We start from the raw sequence: 22756 nt of genomic DNA on the forward strand, positions 1-22756 counted from the left end.
AAGAAGTCACTTTCTGAGCCAGTGCAGATCACATTTCTACATGGTATTGATGTCAATGATTAAAAAGTATCCCTTTTCAAAATGCCTTTATTTATTTGTTTTCCTCAAGGTTACTTTAGCAGGTGCCATTTGTAACACATGATAAACATGAAGCAAGACTTTTAGGCTGGGCGTGGTGGTTCATGCCTGTAATTCCAGCACTTTGGGAGGCAGAGGTGAGCGGATCACCTGAGGTCAGGAGTTCGAAACCAGCCTTGCCGACATGACGAAACCCCATTGCTACTAAAAATACAAAAATTAGCCAGATGTGGCAGCAGGAGACTGTACTCCCAGCTACTCAGGAGGCTGAGGCAGGAGAATTGCTTGAATCCAGGAGGCAGAGGTTACAGCAAGCAGAGATCGCACCACTGCACTCCTCTGGGTGACAGAGCAAGACTCTGTCTCAAAAAAAAAAAAAGGAAAAAAAAAAAGAAAAAAAAAAAGACTTTAAAATACAAACACTTAGGTATAATTTAATTTTATACAAAAATTCTTAATTTGTATCAGTCAATTCAGAATTTCTCATCAGTCTTTTCCAAATTACATACCTTCTCTATACATCCATATTCTGGTATGTGTAATACAGTATTAATATTATCAAGTTCATCAGGTAACTTAAGCAAAGCACTTAGTATCATGCCTGGAACATATAGAGTAGGCAGTCAATAAAGGCCCACTGTTGTCATGATTAGAAACTCTTTCTATAATCTACCCTGTATGTAAGTAAACCTTCTATATGGTGGTCTTAAAGCTAGAGAGCAGCTTGTCATGCAAAACTCCTTTCAGTGGCTTGTCATATGTCTCAAAAGTCACAACCAATTGTCCTCTTTGAAGATTTGTAAGTTTAAATAAGGAAAATATCTGACTTTGCTTTCCTCATATATATATTTTTTTAAATCTTAATTTGTATTTTAGGTTCAGGGGTACATGTGCAGGTTTATTGTATAGGTAAATTTGTAACTCAGGGGTTTAGTGTACAGCTTATTTTGTCACCTGGGTACTAAACATGGTACGTAGCGGTTTTTCTTCCCTGAGCCTCTTCCTCCTTCCACTCTCCTCTCTCTCAAGTAGCCCCCGTGTCTGTTGTTCCCCTTTTTCTGTCCATGTGTTCTCAGTATTTAACTTCCACTTATGATTGAGAACATGTGGTATTTGGTTTTCCGTTCCTATGTTAGTTTGCTAAGGATAATGACCTCTGGTTCCATCCACGTTCCTGCAAAAGACATGATCTTGTTCTTTTTTATGGCTACATAGTATTCCATGGTGTATATGTACCACTTTTCTTTATCCAGTCTACAGTGGATGGGCATCAAAGTGACTTTAAAGTACTGCTTCATTTCATTCTAATAGAAATATGGAAATGTTACACCTCTTTTATAGATGAGGAGGAAACAGACACAGGGCAATTACATCAACTTGTTTTCATCAGCATTGAGCTGATGTGGCATACTGGGCAGGTACTCTGTTAAGTATGGTGACATGTATTATCATATTTAATCCTGACAGCTCTATGAGCCTAAGAATGTATCATCCTTAGTTTACAAGTGGGCACATGAGGCCAAAATAGTGTATAGTCACACTGTCATTAAGAGGCAGAGCCAGGATTAGAACCCAGGTCCTCTGTCTCTGGAGTCAGTACATATAACCACTGCTAGGTCACCAGTCTTACTGTTAAAGACATGGAGCCGGAAACAAGATCCACTGACACCTGGTGACTCCTCTTGCCTCTTTTTTATTATCTCATGACAATGGCAAAGATTTTAGAATTCACTGCTATTTGAGGGTGTCTACTACCTGTCTGAATCCAGAAAATACATTCTGATCAGGTCAAAAGTAAACCCAAAGTCTTAGATTTGGCAGTTCTGAAAATACCAGTATTCTCTTGGGGACAGGCGTTGACTGTAAACTCAGGCTCATGAACTAGAACTCTCCTTTACCTTCTCCTGAGGGTGACAGTGGAGACCGATGCTGCTTACCATGGTGAAGTGTTCCCTGCAGCAGACCATGCAGATACTTTCAGTCTCATCTGGTACCCACTGGTGCCTGGCAGGGGGTGTCGCTGGGGGCACAAATTCCTGTGGGGCTGGGTTGGTGGAAAACTCCTTTCCCTTAGGCTAGGGGAATGTACACTGGAGATACCTGGGAGGCAGAGCCAGAGGTCAGAGTAAAAGGTAATCAAGATGCCAGCATACAGATGAAGAGGCAATGATAGAATCTCACCATTTTACAAACCCTTATTGAAATAATAGATCCAGTTAATGATCATCAGTTGCTGTTTGTGTCATAAAAGAGAGACAACTGAACATTGTGTGTCTCCTGATGGACATGTATACCACCTGCTATCAAGTATACTTATGAAAAAATAACAAGCCTGAATCAAGTCCAGCTTCTAGATCTAATTACTAGTGTCCTGCAAATTCTGGGGATGAAGAGGCAGATTGCCACAGGAAGGCAGTCAGCAAAATCCAACATGTGGGAAGCTCCGGGGGACAAATGACTAGTCTCCACAAATAAAAAAGAGGCAGGGGGGATAAACAAGAAAAGAGGCAGGGAACCTATTAATTAAAGGCGCTTTAAGAGGCCAGTGCGGTGGCTCATGCCAGTAATCCCAGCACTTTGGGAGGCTGAGGCAGGAGAATCACTTGAGGCCAGGAGTTCAAAACCAGCCTGGGCGACATAGCCAGACTCTATCTATACAAAAGAAAAAATTACAAAAGTTAGCCAGACATGATGGTGTGTGCCTGTAGTCCCAGCTACTAGGGAGGCTGAGGTGGGAGGATTGCTTGAGTCCAGGAGTTCAAGATTACAGTGAGTCATGACCAGACTACTGCACTCTGGCCTGGATGACAGAGGGAGACTCTCTTAAAAAATAAAAATTAAAAAAAGATTTGGGCCAGGCGCGGTGGCTCAAGCCTGTAATCCCAGCACTTTGGGAGGCCGAGACGGGCGGATCACGAGGTCAGGAGATCAAGACCATCCTGGCTAACAAGGTGAAACCTCGTCTCTACTAAAATACAAAAAAACTAGCCGGGCGAGGTGGCAGGCGCCTGTAGTCCCAGCTACTCGGGAGGCTGAGGCAGGAGAATGGCGTAAATCCGGGAGGCGGAACTTGCAGTGAGCTGAGATCCGGCCACTGCACTCTAGCCCGGGCGACAGATTAGTCCCAGCTACTCAGGAGGCTGAGGCAGGAGAATGGCATAAATCCGGGAGGCGGAGCTTGCAGTGAGCTGAGATCCGGCCACTGCACTCTAGCCCGGGCGACAGAGTGAGACTCCGCCTCAAAAAAAAAAAAAAAAAAAAAAGATGTAAGAGATATTTCTCCAAATGCCAAGCCATGTATGGACATTATTTAGATCTTGAGTCTAGAAAAACCAACTATAAAAAAACCTTGATGAGACAGCTGGAGAAATTTGAATACTGACTTGATATTTGAGAATAATAAGGAATTATTATTAATTTGTTTCTAGATGTGATAATGGTATTATGGTTTTGTTTCATGAAAGCCCTTACCTTGCAGAGATTTATACTGAAATATTTATAAATGAAATGATATGATATTTGGGATTTGCAAAATTTCCATAATAAAGAGTTCCTATAGGCTGGGTGTAGATTATGCCTGTAATCCCAGCACTTTGGGAGGCCAAGGTGGGAGGATGACTTGAGTTCAAGAGTTTGAGACCAGCTTAGGCAACAAAGCAAGATCCTGTCTCTACAAAAATAAAACAATTAACCAGGCAATGGTGGTGTGTGCCTGTAGTCCTAGCTACTTGGGAAGCAGGGGCAGGAGGAACTGACCTGCAGTGAGCTCTGATGGCACCCCTGCACTCTAGCCTGGGCAATAGAGTGAGATCCTGTCTCCAAAAAAAAAAAAAGCTCATACACTCACACACACAAATACACACACACACACACACACACACACACACACCCATCAAAGCTGCTCTGGCTGCCATTTATACAGATGCATGAAGCTGCTAATATACTTGCAAGGCTGAGCCCTCCCCTCAGCTTGGCTGGTTACCATGACGCATGACTAATTCTCAAAGTATGGCCAGAAAAATGCCACAGTTTGTTTTATGATACATAAAGAGATTTCTTCTCATTTAGCAGAGCAGCATTGGCTGGTCACAGAAAATGAGAGCTGTAAAACATGGTGCACTTAGTAGCACCCAGAAGAAGAGACCTTAGAATCCTGCTCCTTTGACCATTTGGCAAAACAAAACACTTGGCTGAGCTTCTTTTGGGAGTAGGCCATTGTGTGGGGGCTGGAGACCAGGGCACTAGAGGGGTGGTGAAAAGGGCGACTAAGACATGGTTGAGGCCTTCAAGGAGCTTGTGCTTTGTGTGTGACAGTATGAACTTGAGGGCTAAGTACAGTCAATCCTCATTAATACCAGACTGCATATTTGTGAAGCTGCTTATTTGTTAACATTTGTAACCTCAAAAACAATATTCATCTTGCTTTTGTGGTCATTTGCAAACACGTGCAGTCGTGAAAGTTTTGAGTCACCTAACACTCAATACTCAGATTCCCAGCAGGGGTTGTTTCAGCCTCTATACAACAGTGACCTGGCTGGGTGTGGTGGCTCACACCTATAATCCCAGCACTTTGGGAGGCCGAGGGAGGCGGATCACCTGCGGTTTGAGACCAGGTTAGCCAACAAGGTGAAACCCCATCTCTACTAAAAACACAAAAATTAGCTGGGTATGGTGGCATATGCCCTTAATCCCAGCTACTCGGGAGGCTGAGGCAGAAGAATTGTTTGAACCCAGGAGGGGGAGGTTGCAGTGAGCCGTAATTGTGCCAGAGCAAGACTCCGTCTCAAAAAAAAGAAAAACAAAAAAAAACCAGTGACCAGAAGATGGAGGTGGTAGCGGACAGTGCGGGGTAGTACAAGAAGCTCAGTGCTGGGGCTAGTTGAATGGGATTTGAACTCCAATTCTGGGACCTGTTAGTGGGGGTGGCCTCAGGCAAGTCACTTAACACTTCTGAACCTCCTTTGTAGAAAAAAGGAAATAGAATCATCTAGTATGAGCTGTTTTTAGGATTTAAGATGACCATCTGTGTGAGATACGTGTATACGTGTACATATTTCCCTTAGGAGCAAGAGTTCTGGATTTTCTAGTTCAGTGTGGAGACTTTATAGACATACTGCCACAAATAACAATAATTGACTATATGTTGAATCTTTTGAGATATATGTAAATCTGGAATGAACCAAGATAAACAATTAATAACGTTATAACTGGCAATGAAAAAAAGAAGCAAAAAAAAAAAAAAAAATTCTGAAGGACAGAATAAGGCAAGACTAAACTGAAACATTTTAGTGAATAATCAGAGCCAGCTCTTACCAGGAGGAGCAGCAGGAGAGAACTCTGCTGATGGTGATCTAGGGAGGGTCTCGGGATCTGCAGCCTGGTGGACAATTTCTTGGAGGTGAATCACAGAATCTGTAGAGAGGGAAAATGCTGACAAAATATGGTTCGATAATACGTATCTTGATTCACTATCCTAGGCATTTAGAACAAAGCTCTGTTGGCTTCTCTGATTGTCATCCATGACTCTACTAGGTATTAAGAGAATGCAGAAGGTACCTCTAAGCCCATAGCATGCATGTTTCTTAAATGCCTTGAAAAACAAACCATATTTAGGCATATGAGATAATGAAATGGACACTAGGATTCTACAAAATAAAACTAAAAATGCCCAGAGGGAAGTGGAAGATGTTGAAACGATGCCCCTGGAGGGTAGGGAGTAAGAAAAAAGAGCTAGCTGGGAACATCAGTCCATACTTATTTCAGTGTCTTCATTGTAGAATAGGCTGAGTCAGCTCACATACAAGTGATATCTGATGTGATCCTGGGAATAAGGCATAGTCTCAATACCAAATGATGGCACTGAAGAGCCTGCTATATCAAGGCCAGACAGACACCACTTCCAGCATATTTTGTTTTCCACACCTTTATGTTATTATGCATGCAGTGGTTACCTACCACCTTTTAATTCTGGTCATTACTCTACTTCCTCCAAGACCAAGATCGCTCCTATATAATAAAGAGCTATCTCTCCTGAAGTGTATTCGTTCACTCTAGATCAACCCAAAATATTAAAAGGGGTGCAAATTAAAACTAAGAATGCAGCATGTCATTTCTTTCCTCCATGTAGAATCCCCTTTTAGGATGCTAACAGTTACCTGATTGTTTCTCCCTCTGAGGGTATGGGAAGTCCAGGGCTTTCTCTGCGTATCTGGAAAGCAGTGAGTCCACCTCATCCATAGTGAAGCCGATCTCCTGTCCAACCATCAGCTGCTGCAGAGTCTGCACAGCCACAGTGGCCCAATCCACCTTCATGTTCATAAGCAGCTGCTCCAGCATGAGCAGGGGGTTAGAGGACAAGTGGGAATAGCTGGCCCGGTGCTGTTCAGGCAGGGTCAGCAGAATCTGTTTGTGGGGTAGATCCATAGAGTAAAGAAAATAGTACACAAATTTCAGAAAAAAACTCAAGATTCTCACTGGGAAGGAGAAGGGTGTATGAGAACAAAAGGCGCATAGCCAGCTACTGAAACGGACTCGCAGTTTTTTAGGAAGGAAAGTTGAGCTCCCCACTAAATTCTGCAGATGGTAATTGAGAAGTACCCCAAGTACCTTCACCAGATAAGAGGTTAGTAAACTTTTTCTATAAAGGATCAGAGAGTAAATATTTTAAGCTTTATGGTCCATAATGTCTGTCTCAAACATTCAGCTCTGCACATGTACCTTGAAAGCAGCCATAGGTAAAATGATAGTCGCATGTGTGTTCCAATAACGCTTGCTTTACAAAAGCAGGCTGGGGACTGGATTTGGCCCATAGGTGGTGGCCTGCTGATGTCTGACCTGGACCTCCAGGTATGGTTGAGGTCTCCCTGACCCTTAATGCCACCATTCTGTTTGTTTGAGGCTTTACTCAGAATGAGAAATACAAGGTGGTGTTAGTGGTCTGATGAAACCTGGTACCTCCTATGTCCTACAGGTAAACAATGAATCTAAGTTCTCCTTAGAAGTCACGGTCACTAGGCTTGAAATATGTTCACTGACGGTTTTTAAGGGTTCCCCTATTCAGCTACGGTGCATTGGGTGTGTCTTCTTAAGGAACATGTTATGTAGTTTAACTCTTAGTAAGTGGGTCAGTGGTTATATTTATGGTTCTCCTAGCACTCGTTCTATTTGTGGGGTAGTATATAGGACTGCCAGGCAGCATAATTAGAAGAATGCCAGAGGGCCCTAGCTCTCCTCAAACTCTGCTTCACTGGATTACTATTTCTAGCTGGTGGTTTCTTCTATTAATGTCTCCAAGGTTATACATCAAAGGTAAGAGCTTATCTCATCTAATTACATAGACAACTAACCCTCTTCCACTAGCATAGACAAGTTTATCAAGCAGTTGTTTTAAATCCTCATATCAGAAGCCCTTTGGAAGATGTCCAGTCCCCATCCCAAGACCAGTTTTAATTGATCTGGGGTTGAGGTGAATAACCTGGTAATTTTTTTTTTTAAGTCCAGGTGATTCTGATATATTGTCAGAATTGAGAAGCATTGATAGAGCAGATGCCATAGAAATCATAAAGGCAACTTAAGAGGACCAGGTAGAATTCACTACAGAGGCAGGACAGGAAGAGAATGACAAGTCTAGGAGACTCATCTAGGATACAGTGGGCTGCGGATTTCATATAGCACAGGCCAGGGATGGCAGGTGCCTGGCAAAAGAGCCATTGAAAAGGCAAGTTCTGAAGAAGAGCTAGGCTCGCAATCTCTGCCTCAGGTATGTCTTCCCAACACGTCCTTTTCCTCCTTACCTTGGATCCCACATACAGCGCCTGGATTTCACGGTGTCGGACAGCAGTCAGTTGTCCATAGAAGTGGGTGGTGAGGTAGTTGGCCAAGAAGTGAGAAGTGGCCAAGCTAGTGTGCTGGTCAAGGGATTGCTCTGTCACTTCAAGGCACATGGTGGGGTCAGGGATTCTTTGCAGGAGCTATTGTTGAAGGGTAGAAGAGGAAGGTGAGGCATGCAGGAGAGCTCTTAGATCAGCCTTGTTTTGTTTGAGAAAGGAATGTTTAGGTTTACACATTTTGGACTAATCCTTTCTCTATACTCGCTTTTTTTTTTTAAAACCACCTGTGTAGTTTCACAAATGTCATGGCTTTGACAGGACCAGAATTCAGCAGAATTCTAGACTCAGCTGCCCCATCTGGCACCTAATGCAAGGCTAGGCCCCTTCTTCTCAAGATGACTATAACCAGCTCCTGAAGGACCTGAAGAGGCATATCTGAGATTGCATGGGATTCAACATGAAAACAAAGCCATCTGATTTGACTAATCTTCTTGTCCCACCCCAGAAGAAAATGGAAAGAACTGGGGCTTACTTGCAGAGCCTTGTCATGATCTCTTCTTTCTAGAAGGTGGAGAAGATGCTTTTGATGAAGGTTGATTAAATGTTCTCTTGGAATGGGGTACAGGCAGCCCCACTCTTCACACAGCTCATACTCCTGGAAGGAAACACACACACCTTCAATCCCTTTACATGACTGCCTGATTCTTCTTAGCAGTCTTGAGTCTACAAAGCCCCAGGAATATTTGTAAGTGCTGATGGGAACTTCACTATGATGAAAATGATTGAAGCAGGCTTACTGTTCATATCACTTTCCTCTTAGCTCTACTATGAAAAAATAGCAGATGATATGTGGCAACAGACACTTGGTGTCAACCCTGGGGAGATTCTAAGGAAGTGGGAAAGACTGAAAAGACTCTGTTTAAAGGACATAGCACCCATGCTATAAGAATGGGTAGGCCCAACGTTGTCAGACTTTTAAGTTACAAAACTTTTTTAAAATCATAAAATTTCTGTATTTTAAAATTTTGGCAATAAAGTCAGTATGAAAAAATAAAAATTCTGTAGACCAATACTATAAAGGCCAAATACACATATTGGTGGTTGGATTCTACTCATGTTCCCCCTCGCTACCCCCCAACCCCAATTTGTGAACTGTAGATGAAGTTTCAGAGAATAGAATTCCTAGGGCTTTGTTCAAATATTCCCACATAGGGGTGTCTGGAATGTCCTCCCTACAACCCTGCCTAGGACTGCCTTCTTCGGGATGCTTCCTTGTTTCTCAGGCTATGTTAGGTGCCCTGTCTGTGCTCCCACAATCTGAGCTTACTTCTGTCATTTGTATATTATATTGCAGTCACCTAGGGATGCATCTTACATCACCCCTCTCCCCAAAATGTGAGCCACTCCAGGGCAAGGACAGCTTAACTATTTTTGTTTCACCATCATTTAGCACAGTGACTGGCAATAGGCATGCAATAAGTATTTCTTGAATGAACGAACATTTGAACGAGCACCTACAGTCAACTTCTTAAAAGGTAGACAAAATCCTACTTAGCACTCGGAAGTCTAATAAACATGAACAGATATTCAAATTTATTAGTAATCATGTAAATTAAAACAACAATGAGATACCATCTTATTGCAAACACTGAAAAGTTGGACAATATAAAAAGGTAACAAGGGGCTGGGCGTGGTAGCTCATGCCTGTAATCCTAGCACCTTGGGAGGCCAAGGTGGGTGGATCACTTGAGGTCAGGAGTTCAAAACCAGCCTGGCCAACATGGCGAAACCCTGTCCCTATTAAAAATACAAAAAAATTAGCTGGGCGTGGTGGTGGGTGCCTGTAATCCAAGCTACTTAGGAGCCTGAGGCAGAAGAATCACTTGAACATGGGAGGTGGAGGTTGCAGTGAGCCAATATTGCGCCATTGCATTCCAGCCTGGGTGAAAAAGCGAGATTCCATTTCAAAAATAATAATAAAATAAAGATAAATAAAAAGGTGACATGCTTATGGAATAGCAGAAACTGCAAGTGGGAGTGTAACTGGGGTAAGTGTTTTGGAGAGTGTGTTGATAATATCCTAGCAAAGGTGAGGATGCTCATGACCGATGACCCAGCAATTCCAGTTTGAGAAATACGTTCTCTACCTAATATACACAATGTAGAAAATTTCAGGTATGAACACAGGGTGATGATACAAAAGAGTCAATTGTATTATTCTCTATACTTATCTGGATTTTGGCAAATTTCACAATAAAAAAGAATGTGGTATAGTTATTTTTTTTAAAAAATGAACACTGACATGCAGAAAGGGGCTTATACAGCCAGCTAAGGGGTTGCAACTCTGAAAGGAGGATGAAGGGGAACAGCACCCAGGAAAATGGTACCTGTGCTTCTAGAATCATGTTCATGACAGTTGATGGGTCCTCAACACAACAGCTCCTCAAGGTCTGCCAGTCACACCACACGGGGGGAGACTGCAAACCCAGAATCTAAGGAAAGACAGGAAAATCCATCAAACCACACTACAGCTTCTCCTTCCATGAACAAGTCACTGGCATGCCCATCCCTAGATCTCTGCCCCAAAGTCAGGCTGTCAGAACTTGCCAGAAAAGAGAGCAAATTGGGCAAAGATTATTTAGAGAGCAGAGCGAACCTATCCGGGAAGAACAAGCAGGAAGTGAAGGCTGAATATGGAGGCCAGGACTGAGGCCCTTCACTAGTGAAGACAGTGCTCTCATGCTTCCCAGATTGTTCTGGGGTTCACCTGTCCTATGCTCCTCCACCCCAAACTCCACCCAAGATAGTCTTCTGGCTTGAATGCTCTGTGGAATAGCCTTTCATACAACATTTTAGCTCTGCATGAAAACTGCCAAGGAAGAATAAAAATAAACCTTTTTTCACCTGCCATTTTCACTGTCTCTGGTAGGGTTCCTGGACTCTGTCTGCTCCAAGGATATGTTGGAAAATTAGCATCTATTTTGTACTTGTTATGTAGCCATGCTTCCTAAATTTGTCTCCCTAAGCCTCTTGAGCTTTAACATAACAAACATGCCACAAGAATCTTTCATTTTTGAAATTGTCACCTTCATGCATCTTTTCAAAATAGCTCTTGAAATTTTGCTGAAATTTAAAACAAATTTTATAGAAGATATAATATAAAAAAAACATACACAAAGGTCAAAAGACATGTGAAAAGCCTTTTGGACCGTAATACACCATTCCAATGTTAATTTTGTTATTTTTACCCTCACTTCATACACATTTATTTAAAATTACAGAAATAAGTAACACAGGAACCAGCTAGGAGGCCTCCCTGCTGTCCACCTAACAACTGAAGCCAGATGCAAAGCAAAACCCAGGCCTATGTTTTCTGTTTCTTAAAGTCCCCCATCATACGAGAATAGGTTGGGGTTGATCATAGAGTGAGAAGCCCATTTCCTTTCTCTTGATGCGAGGGCCCATACCTTCTGATACACCTGCAGCTCCGCCAGCTTCCTCTGTAGCTCACATTTTAGTCCTTCTTGGACAGCCGTGTCTGAAATGCAGTAGGCCAGAATCTCCAGACATGACTCCAGGGGCCACCTGTCCACAAACTGTAGGGCCAGCCGACTTCTCAGAGATGCATCCTTCACAGGAAACAGGTATTGCCAACCTTCTTTGTCTATAAGACAAAAAAGATGCTCAGAGGCAGCAAGCGTGGGACCTGAAGAGCTCAAGAGTCCATGTTACTTCTTGAGAAAGGGCTTTCTTCAATTTCATAAAACAGGAGCTTGGAGGATCCTTAAGATGCATGTGATCTTAACTAGTTTTTACACTTGGAACCATTATATGACAAGGAAAATGCTGTATCTCTACCCTTTGTTCATCTTTAGGTAAACCTGATAATAGTCATGAGACTTTCAGGAGGAAGAGAAGGAAAGAGAAAGAAAGGAAGGAATAAAGGAAGGACAGAAGAGACGAAGCTCTCCATGTCTTGGCATGCTGAACATATAAGACTGTTTCAGACTCACTTTGTCAGTCAAACTTTCCTTTTCCTTGTAATTTCCACCCTGTGCCATACATAACCACTTGAAAGTTATTCCAGATAGACTAGTTTCACTCCCTGGATATTCTGTCATCATGACTTAGATCTCTCTCTTCCACACCCATTTCACAGATCTGATCTTGGAGATACAAAAAACAGACTCCAAGCAATTAAGACCACACAACCAGTCAGTGGATTTTTCCATCTTTTCAAGGATGGATTTTCTCCTTTCCAAAGGGAGCCAAACCTCCTACCCGAAAATCATTCCCTACATCACACCCAACTCTTGCTACAACACTGCTAGGAAATCCTAGTAGTGTTACAGCTCATTGGCTTTCCACTCTGGTCACATGTCAAAATTTCCTGGTGAGCTTTCAAAGCAGTGGTCATTAAACAGACCTACAATCTGCTTTTATAATAAAGTTGTATTACACTATAGCCATGTTCATTTCTTTATATATTGACGCTGGCTGCTTTCATGCTGTACTGGAAGGGCTGGGTAGTTATGTGCAAGACTGTGGCTTACAAAGTCCTGGGCCTCTGGGGATGGGGCCCAAACATTTGTAGTCTATAGAATTTCAGAAGAATTATGATATACAGTGTTGAGAATACTGGTTATGAGTGCCTGTTTAAAGTCAGATGGACTTGGGTTCTAAGCTCTACTCTACCACTTACCACCCTGGGTAAATTTCCTAACCCCTCTGAGCCCTGGTCTCCTCTTAATAACATGAGATTATAGTGGGGCTTCTCTCTAGTTACCATGAGGTTTAAAGGTGATAATATACCCAGTGAATACCAATTATTACCACTAGTGAAAAAGGGAGGCATAGCATTCTGCTCACCACATGCCACAGCACAGCTCAGGACTGCATCCTTTATGCTGCTCAAATCGTCCACATCTCGCCCGTACACTTCAGTGAGCTGAAGGGCACGGGACCAATCTCTGGCCACCAAGGATTCCTCGAAAGCCTCAGTCAGTACATCTAGGGCAATGGGAGAATGTAGGCCCAGGAGAACGGTAGAAAGACTGGCCCAACCACAGAGATTCACTGCCAGACTCTGCCCCTGCTGCGAGGACTCCCGCAGGGGCTCCCAGGCAGCCAGAAGGAAGGCCTCAAGCAGAGGGAATTGTTCCAGAAGGCGCTCACACTCCCGGGCTACCTGCTCTGCAGCCAGAGGCACCTCCCTGCGGCCACGAAGTTCCTTCCATGACAAGCTGGGCTTGCTGACCTTTAACCTTGGGGAAGCCCCCAGGCAGGCCACCGTAGCTAGGAGCTTTGAGCGAGACTTAAGAAAGGCCAAGGCAGAGGAGGTGAGGGCTGGGAGTGATGAGTCCCTTGGGGAGGAATAGGGCTTTCTTTCCAATGTGGGGTTCTCAGTTGGCCTCGGGGAACTCGGTGTAGAAAGTGGGAGGTCATCTAGGCAGTGGGAGGCATGCAGCTGGGCCAGAGTACCCAGATGAGTCAGGAGGGAGGCGGTCTGTTGGCTTTGCCGGGATGAGCAAAGAGCAAGGGGCTCACAGCAGCAGCTGACGATGACCTGCGGCACACTTAGGCTGAGATTCTCTTGGGCCAGAAGGGCTGCCAGTCTGGAAGGAGAGAAGCAGAGGGCATACAAGGCTTGAATACACAGGCACCATTACCCAGTCTTACAATTTATTCATGCTTATATGAGCAAATGTAAATAAAAGTTCCTAATCATTACACTCTTATTTTAAAACACAAAAAGTAGCCCATTAGACGTACTGCTCTGCCCTTTGTGTTTTCACTGAGCACATGTGCGAGATCTATCCATATCCCTCTACAGAGAGGACCCTCTTTAGTTTTTGCAGTTACACAGTATTCCATTATACAGATGAACCATAACTAGGCTCCTGTTAGTGGACAATGAATTTTCTAATCTGTTGGTACTATATACAAGATTGCAATGAAATGATTTTGCACATAAATCACTTATGTATAATAAAGCTGTAGGATAAATTGTCCAAACTGGATTGCTAAATCAAAGGGCATATGAATTTGCAATTTTAATAAATATTGACAAACTGCCTTCCTATAGAGGCTGTACAAATTTATGTCCCACTTGCATTCTCTGAGAATGCTGTTTTCCTACAGTCTAATCAACTATCATGTCATCGAATTTTTGGATTTTTGCCTGTTTATAAAGTGCAGAGTCACTTAATTGATTTCATACTTAACAATATACATGCTAGAGGTATTGAGAGAGAAAGCAGGAAACAAGGCACATTACGTTTTCAAAGAGTTGTGTAAGAATAAAAGATTCAGTCTGGAAGAAATCCCCACTCTCTGTACTAACCCCAAGCACTACCACACTGCGCCCTCAGGTATCTTGATGAAATCATTAGGAAGGCCCATGGCTGACTGACTTGCATGGAGGTGGCTCCTACCTCTCTGGGGGAACTTGTCTTTCAAACAGGAGATGTGACACCAGTTGGGAAGAGCTCTGTTGCAGCAGAACAAAGGGATTTCCTACCTTGACCTCCACATGATCTGCAAAGGTAAAGAACATGATATTTGTTCGCACCACTGACTGCAAGAGTTCAGAGCCCTGTTTCCCAGAATCGAGAAAAAAGTACAGTGTCAAGATGAAGACAGTATTGAGATCCTTCCGTTAATTCATTCTAGGTAAAGGGTATTCTCAACATGAACCTGACCACAAGTTTATCTATATCTTACCACTGCTCTAAAGACTTTCAATCCCAGATGAACTTCAGTGGGCACGTCTAGGCACAGACAGCTAACTCCTGCTCTCTTCAACCCAACTGAAGTGCATGTAGTACTTAATCTGTGAACTTAAGAAAGAATCTGGTACTCATATCAGAGACGATTCCTCTGCTGGCCCCTCAAATCCACAGTGGACCACAGGTCTGACAGAGATATTTTTGAGTCACTAATTCCAAGAAAATTAATTGAGTACTCTCATACAGCTATACTAGCATAAAGATGAGTAAAATAGCCAGAGATGAATAAGAGAGGAGGACCTCACAATTCTACTGTTTTTGGCTACTGCTGTATCCAGAGTCTTTTAATCGTGCGTCTTTTCTCTTCCTTACCCTGAACACTTGCAGCTGCCATGAATCTATTGCCTCTTTCTTGCTACCTACCAGGCTCAGAGCTCAAACTTTGAAGGAGAACTGCAGCAAGGGTGCTGCAGTAACTGAAGAAGGTGCCCAAGTAGTCCATCTGTCTGCTGCCTGCTGGGGTCTGTTTGCCCAGGTTCTTCTGGAGGAGCTGAGTCTGGATCTGCACAGGGTGAGCCTCTGCCTCTGGAGCTTTCTGGGCTGCCTGCTCCACCAGGGAAGAGAGTGGAGGAGTCCTGGGCTCTAAGAGGAGGATGGCAGGAGAAAGGACACAGGCTTTAGTCTGTGAGTCCAGCTTTGGGTCAATTTCTGACTGGATATGTGAACTGGGCCTCCTATGCACTGCCTGGGGCATCTGATGGCCTGGGCACTACACTTACAAGGCAAATATAAAATCCCAAGTCAGTCACTTGGACAAGTGATTCTCAGCCAGGAAGAGCTTTGGGTCTGGAGTGTGTAAAATTACTCTGGTGTATATAGTTCTGTTTTTATCCTTGTCTCTGGGGTGGAACAACTTTATGAAGAACACAGCAATCTGTTGCGGAAGGGTTCATCAGTATTAACTGAGCATCTGCTGGCTATATTTCTCATTCATCATGAGAAAAATGTATCAGCTAATGGAGTGTTCACCATTCTTTCAATTGAGAGGTGGGAAAACAGGTGAAGTTAAGTTATGAGACATTGAGACATGCCCTGGCTAACTAAAGGAATGATAGAGCCCAGTTCTGGAGTCCAAGCCTCTGCTCCAAAGTGCTTTGTTACTCTCAGCTGTTTCCTTTCCCCAGTTCGGCTTTTATTTGTTCCCAAGCAGACAGCCTTATACCTGGCAGCTCTAGTGCCTCTCTCAGTGACTGAAGGACCTGATCTTGCTGCTGGGAGAGGGTGGTGTGGCTGGCAACACAGTCCTCGGTTAGGCTGGGCCAGCACATCTGAAGCAGTTCAGTGATGCTGCACCGTGGAGGGCCTCCTCCCTTTTCTTCCACACTCTCTATGGAAAGCAAATGAGAAAGAAAAAGTAAAGTCTGCTGCTCACCTAATGTTCCAAGTCCAGAAGAAGAAAAGAGAAAAAAGCAACTCACCTGATTTGGTTTGACTGGCTGACATAAGCAGATAATTGAGAATCTTACTGATTTGCTGAAGAACAACTGGAAAACCTCGAATGCCATCAGCATTTAGGAGTACGTGGTCTATCCGTCGACCTGGAAATACATGAAGGAAGAGGTAATGCCAAAAAAAGAAAAAAAAAAAAAAGAAATGTTTTCAGAGATTGGCACTTAGTCCTGTATTTACCTGTGAAATTTTATCCTCTCCAATATTAAGGAGGAAATATATGCTGTGCTATTTTGGGTGACAACCAGTATACTTGGCTTATTTCATGCCTGAGATTCTAGAACTGCTGCTGGCAAGATGCCTCAGCTGTCAACAACATCAGAAGATTCAGAATCTCTGGCACTCCTATGGAATTGCTGTCCCAAGCCAAGTGGATTTGTCTTGGTACTGCCCTCAGCTGTGAATTTGAGTGGGGATCACATGTCTTCTTTAATTGCTTTAAGTGGTATCTTGACACTCCAACCACACTATAAACAACTTAATGGACACAGATTATTCCTTACATCTCTCCTATACTCCCATATGCTCAGGATAATCTGGAAACACAGTAGTCACTAAATTAATTCCTAAATCAGTATATTGAAGAGATATTTGCACTCCCATGTTTCTTGCAGCACTGTTCACAATAGCCAAGAGTTTGAAGCAACCTCAGTGTCCATCAGCAGATGAATGGATAAAGAAAATGTGGTACATTTACACAATGGAGTACTATTCAGCCATAGAAAAGAATCAGATCCTGTCATTAGCAACAACATGGATAGAACTGAAGATCATTGTGTTCAGTGAAATAAGCCAGGCACAGAAGGACAAACACCACATGTTCTCACTTACGTGTGGGATCCAAAAATCAAAATAACTGAATTCATGGAGATAGAGAATAGAAGGATGGTTACCAGAGGCTGGGAAGGTAGTAATGGGTGGGGGAAGATGGAGGTGGCTAATGAGTATAAAAAATAGTTAGAGGCTGGGTATGGTGGCTCACACCTGTAATCCCAGCACTTTGGGAGGCCGAGGTGGGTGGATGGTGAAACCCCTTCTCTACTAAAGATACAAAAATTAGATAGGCATGGTGGCACACCCTGTCGTTCTAGTTACTGGAGGGCGGGGTGGAGGGCTGAGATAGGAGAATCACCCGAACCCAGGAGGCAGAGGCTGCAGTGAGCCGAGATGGTGCTACTGCACTCCAGCCTGGGTGGCAGAGTGAGACTCTGTCTCAAAAAATAAATAAATAAATAAATAAAGTTAGAAACAATGAATAAGACCTAGTATTTAATAGCACAACATGGGGGCTATAGTGAATAATAATTCAATTGCACATTTAAAAATGACTAAAAGAGTTTAACTAGCTTGTTTGTAACACAAAGGCTAAATGCTTGAGGGGATGGATACTCAATTTTCCATGATGTGATTGTTAAGCATTGCGTGCCTGTACCAAAAAATCTCATATACTCCATAAATATACACACAGACTATGCACCCACAAAAAATAAAAAAAAAATTCCTTATTGATTGACCTGAACTGTTTCAGTGATTACGGGCTTGAATAATATTTTATTTTAGGATACAAGTATTAGATGAGGGTAAGGGCAGATCACTGGACAAAAACAGCATCGTATAAGCCACTGTGTACTTTCTTTGAAGGACTATGTAAACATTAAAGGACATTTTAACCAACAGCTCAGAGGTGATTTGGAGGGCTGTAGAGAAAAGAGTTAAACAGCAGGCTCGACACTGCTATCCTTAGAACATCTGCTTGCAAGGCTGGCCCTTGGCTGGCACTGTGGACTTGACTGGTAAGAAGTTTCCTATGCTGATATAAAACTTTCCTTAAATAATGACAGTGGCTCACTGGCCCTAAACTTTTTGTACAATGTGGTTTATGCTGAACACCTGCTTGCCTTTTGGGAACCTGGAATTTGCTACATGCTACACGGAGGGTGTTTTTGTCACCAGTCCTCAAAAAAAAAAAACCCTTGGGTGGCTGTGCGCAGTGGCTCACGCCTGTAATCCCAGCACTTCGGGAGGCTATAGCAGGCGGATCACGAGGTTAGGAGTTTGAGACCAGCCTGACCAACATGGTGAAACCCTGTCTCTACTAAATACACAAAAATTAGCCAGGTGTGGTGGCAAGTGCCCGTAATCCCAACTACTCGGGAGGCTGAGGCAGGAGAATCGCTTGAACCCAGCATGTGGAAGTTGCAGTAAGCAGTGAACCGAGATTGAGCCACTGCACTCCAGCCTGGGGGACAGAGCGAGATTCCATCTCAAAAAACAACAACAGGCCGGGCGCGGTGGCTCAAGCCTGTAATCCCAGCACTTTGGGAGGCCGAGACAGGCGGATCACGAGGTCAGGAGATCGAGACCATCCTGGCTAACACGGTGAAACCCCGTCTCTACTAAAAACTACAAAAAACTAGCCGGGCAACATGGCGGTGCCTGTAGTCCCAGCTACTGGGAGGCTGAGACAGGAGAATGGCGTGAACCCGGGAGGCGGAGCTTGCAGTGAGCTGAGATCCGGCCACAGCACTCCAGCCTGGGTGACAGAGCGAGACTCCGTCTCAAAAAAAAAAAAAAAAAAAAAAAACAAAAAAAAAAAAAAAAACCAACAACAACAACAATAAAAAAATAAACAACAACAACAAAAACAAACCTCAGGCCTTGAGTCTCTAATGAGCTTCCCTATATACAACACCTTGCAACTGCTGGCACAACTCATTGCTGGAGAAATAGACATAGGCATGCCCTGGGTGACTCCACAGGCAGAGGACTCTCAGAAGCTTGCACCTCGTTTCCTCCAGATTTTATCCTATGAGCCTTTTTACTTTGCTGATTTTTCTTTATATCCATTTGCTGAAATAAATCTTTGCTCTATAATGATAGGCTGATTGTTGAGAGTTCTTCTAGAGAATCACTGAACCTGGGGGTGGGCTTGGGGACCCCAGACACAAGGGGCTACTCATATCATAACCTATTTACCACTTGTCCCTCTATATTACTAAGGCAGAACAGGTTCCTTTCTCCTCCACTACTCAGTCCTTCCAATGTTTGGTGCAAGTAGCAAGGACAGGTATGGGGAGTAGAACGTTGCCTCATTCTACCTTCATATACCTATGCCTTCACATACCTGATTTCTCTAAGAATTCCGTATGCATATTCTGCACTATTATTGACCTCAATGTATGATTTCCCTCCAACTGTGACTCATTCAGTTTTCCCTTACACCTGGATTACAAATTCAAGATGGTCTCAGGTTTTAGGTTAAGTGAAGTTCACCAAAGAGACGGCATGCAGTCTTAAGGCTCAAATTCCATTGACACCATTTTAAAATGTATATTTCTTCTTTGAACTCACCTATAATTCAGTGAAGAATTTCCCCAAATTGCTATGTCTATTTTGTCTCTCAACAGACTGTATTTATGCCATCAGATTGTATGTGACAAAATTTCATAATCCATTGACCATCTGCCTCCTCCAATAACTGCTTTCTTCCTTGACAATTTATCAAGACTCTCAGAAACCCATCTCATTTAAGAAAGAAGGGATACAGCTAACACAGCACACTCACCCCGCCTTTCAAGGCTACTATTCAAACGCCGTTCAGCCGTCTCCAAAAGCTGCTTGCAGGTTTTCCAGAGCTGGCACTGAGAGCAAGCTAGGTCAAATGCAGCCATGGCAGGGGGACTGAGGTCTTCCAGAACCTCTCTCAGGGGAGCAGTGGGCTCCACTAGAGTCGTGCTTGTCCAAAAGTCCTCCTGGAGCGTGGGGATGGGGTCTCCAGAGGTGCTGAGCAGCTTGTCGGTCACGTCAGAGATAGAGTAAAACACCATTCCTGGCCGCCCAGCAGTGGAATAAAAAGCAAGGGGTGAAAAGGATTCTCACTACAACTTTTATTAGGTAAAGTAGTTACTTTAAAATTGTTTGAGGTTCATCTGCACAGGGTATCCTCTATGTATATTAGCACTGTCATTATGGTCCGTTCTTATAGCTTCAAAACAGTGGCATGAAAGGAAGACCAAGAGAAACTCAGAGTGGTCCAGATGAGGGAGGGCTTCTTCCAAATGGGGTCTCAAAGTAAGTTCAGAACGAATGACATAGACCTGTGTGTGCTAATCAGAAAAGATCTCTAGAACACATTGCTACAAAGCAAGGTAGACTGTAGTATTGTCCTAGGAGCCTACTTATATTACAAACAGAAATGATGTGTGTATGTTCTTGTGAATAGGCCTAGAAAATTTCTGGGATAATATGTAGGGAGCAATATGTGATGGTACCATGGTATGTAGAGCCTAGGTCAGTAAGAGTTGTGAAAATGTGGAATAACAGTCCAACTTCGAGAAATAATGAAAAGATGGGCTCTTTTGCAGTGCATCCAAGGTTGGGAAATCAAGACCTGTGAATTCTAGGGCCTGATTTTTTTTTTTTTTTTTTAGATGGAGTCTCGCTCTGTCGCCCAGGTTGGAGTGCAGTGGCGCGATCTCGGCTCACTGGAAGCTCCACCTCCTGGGTTCACGCCATTCTCCTGCCTCAGCCTCCCAAGTAGCTGGGACTACAGGCGCCCGCCACCGCGCCGGGCTAATTTTCTTTTTGTAATTTTTAGTAGGGATGGGGTTTCACTGTGGTCTCGATCTCCTGACCTCGTGATCCACCTGCCTCAGCCTCCCATAGTGCTGGGATTACAGGCGTGAGCCACCACGCCCGGCAGCCCTTCATTTTAATATTCAACTTCACTTTACAGAACAGTATAACAATATGCTTTATCCCTGAGTAATTACATGGGAAGGAAATAAACTCCTAATCATTTCCTGAAGCCAGAGACAGTGGCCATCAAAACACATGTTAAAAAGAGCATTCACAGTCTTCGTTGAAATCACACAGGATAAGCTTAATGCAGAAGGTCGGGTGGTGGTATGTGAACAGCCTAGGCAAGGAGGATGGGCACAGCTGGAAAACCGGATGTATCAGGTTTGCTATTTTTCAAGGCAGGTGTCCTGTATTGAATTTCTGCTCACCCTCATGAGGAGCGTAGGATTTTGGTGGTTTCTCCCCTTTTACCCCCTCTCCCAGCCACCTCACCACTCATGGTGTTAGCAGGGAAGCCTGACCTGCTGCCGCAGCACTGCCAATGGCCTGTAGAGTTGAGCGGCCACTGCCAGTTCTCCGAATGGTGTTGCTACCCCCATCTGAGTTCTGGTTTTCAATCTTGTGCTCTACTTGGGCCAGTTCTTGGATCACTTCCTGGTAGCGCTCCATGAACATCAGTTCCCCTGAACTGGGTGAGGACTTCAGGTTGAACGTGAACAGCACCTGTCATGGGAGAGGGAGAGTGTGGTCTCACTGATGTAGGGAATGTCCACAGATAGGAGATCTTGCCAACCATTAGACTGTGGCCCTAAGATGTCTTTGTGCTTTGTAGGGTCAGAAGGGCACTGAATGTTAGAAGAGCAGGTCAACTATAAAAAATAATTCATAATAGTAAGAAAACCACTGAAGCCTCAGTAGAAAATAGCCAAAAGATGTGGACAATTTCAGAGGAAATATATATGACTAATATATAAATGGGAAAATATTTTTTCCCTTGTCAGTAATCTAGGAATTTAAGTAACAATACCATTTGGCATCTATCACAATAAAAGAGTGCAAAAATAAATCCTCAGGAGGTAGTGTAACATTAAGTATCACAATTTTTTTGAAAAGCAGTTTGGCAATCCATAAAGCTTTAAAAATGTTTACATCTTTTGACTCAGCAGTTTTTATGAGGAACTTTCTTAAAAAAATAATTCAAAAGGCTTAATGCCTAAACGTAATCACCTTGGCACTATATATTACAACTATTACAAGGTTAAAAATAATCTAAATCTTGAGCAACAGGGTTAAATGCAGCTACTTGATCAGACTATTTTAAGGTCACTAAAATCAAGGTTAAAAGACAAATGCTAACATTAAAATGTAAAAATGCATGATATAAAGTTTTAGATTGGAAATAATCTCAGCTATATAAAAGTCATACATATTTTGGAAAATATTGGCCAAAAAAGTAAATTTTAATATTGGTTGTTCCATACTATAGGGTTAAAAGTAATTTTATTTTCTTGTTAATACATTCTGGCATTTTCTTATATGTACAACTTATTCTGTCTGTATCCAGGTCAAAAAATAAAAGTTTTATTGAAAAAAAAAAAAAAGACCATGGCTCAAGAAAAGGAGGAGAAGTGGAGGACATTTAGGGGTAAAATATCATGGGACTCCTAGTTAATTCCTCTGATTTTGAGCATTAGAAAGGCTGGGGAGGGTCTGGCTGGCATGGTGACTTGTGTCTGTAATCTCAGCACTTCATGAGGCCAAGGAGGGCAGATCATTTGAGGTCAGGAGTTCGAAACCAGCCTGGCCAACATGGTGAAACCCTGTCTCTACTAAAAATGTAAAAATTAGCCAGGAGTGGTGGTGTGCACCTGTAGTCCCAGCTACTCAGGAGGCTGAGGCAGGAGAATCGCTTGATCCCAGGAGGCGGCGAAGATTGCAGTGAGCCAAGATTGAGCCACTGCACTCCAGCCTGGGTGAGAGAGTAAGTCTCTGCCTCAAAAAAAAAAAAAAAAAAAAAAAAAAAAAAAAAAA

The 22756-nt window shown here is 43.2% G+C and overlaps 1 protein-coding gene across 1 annotated transcript in view; it reads right to left on the minus strand.

The window, feature by feature from the left end:
- Positions 1-22756, minus strand: part of ZFYVE26 (zinc finger FYVE-type containing 26) — a 75482-nt gene that overhangs the window by 21240 nt on the left and 31486 nt on the right. Inside the window, 15 exon segments of the mRNA XM_017878606.1 lie at positions 2016-2119; positions 2122-2178; positions 5392-5490; positions 6234-6480; positions 7872-8048; positions 8440-8562; positions 10295-10399; positions 11375-11571; positions 12777-13522; positions 14342-14444; positions 15059-15277; positions 15858-16022; positions 16114-16233; positions 19710-19973; positions 21247-21448. Coding sequence (XP_017734095.1) covers positions 2016-2119; positions 2122-2178; positions 5392-5490; positions 6234-6480; positions 7872-8048; positions 8440-8562; positions 10295-10399; positions 11375-11571; positions 12777-13522; positions 14342-14444; positions 15059-15277; positions 15858-16022; positions 16114-16233; positions 19710-19973; positions 21247-21448 — 2928 coding nt within the window.

The sequence above is a fragment of the Rhinopithecus bieti genome, unplaced genomic scaffold (assembly GCF_001698545.2).
Source record: "Rhinopithecus bieti isolate Rb0 unplaced genomic scaffold, ASM169854v2 scaffold_11252, whole genome shotgun sequence".
In the NCBI taxonomy this organism is placed as follows: Eukaryota; Metazoa; Chordata; class Mammalia; order Primates; family Cercopithecidae; genus Rhinopithecus; species Rhinopithecus bieti.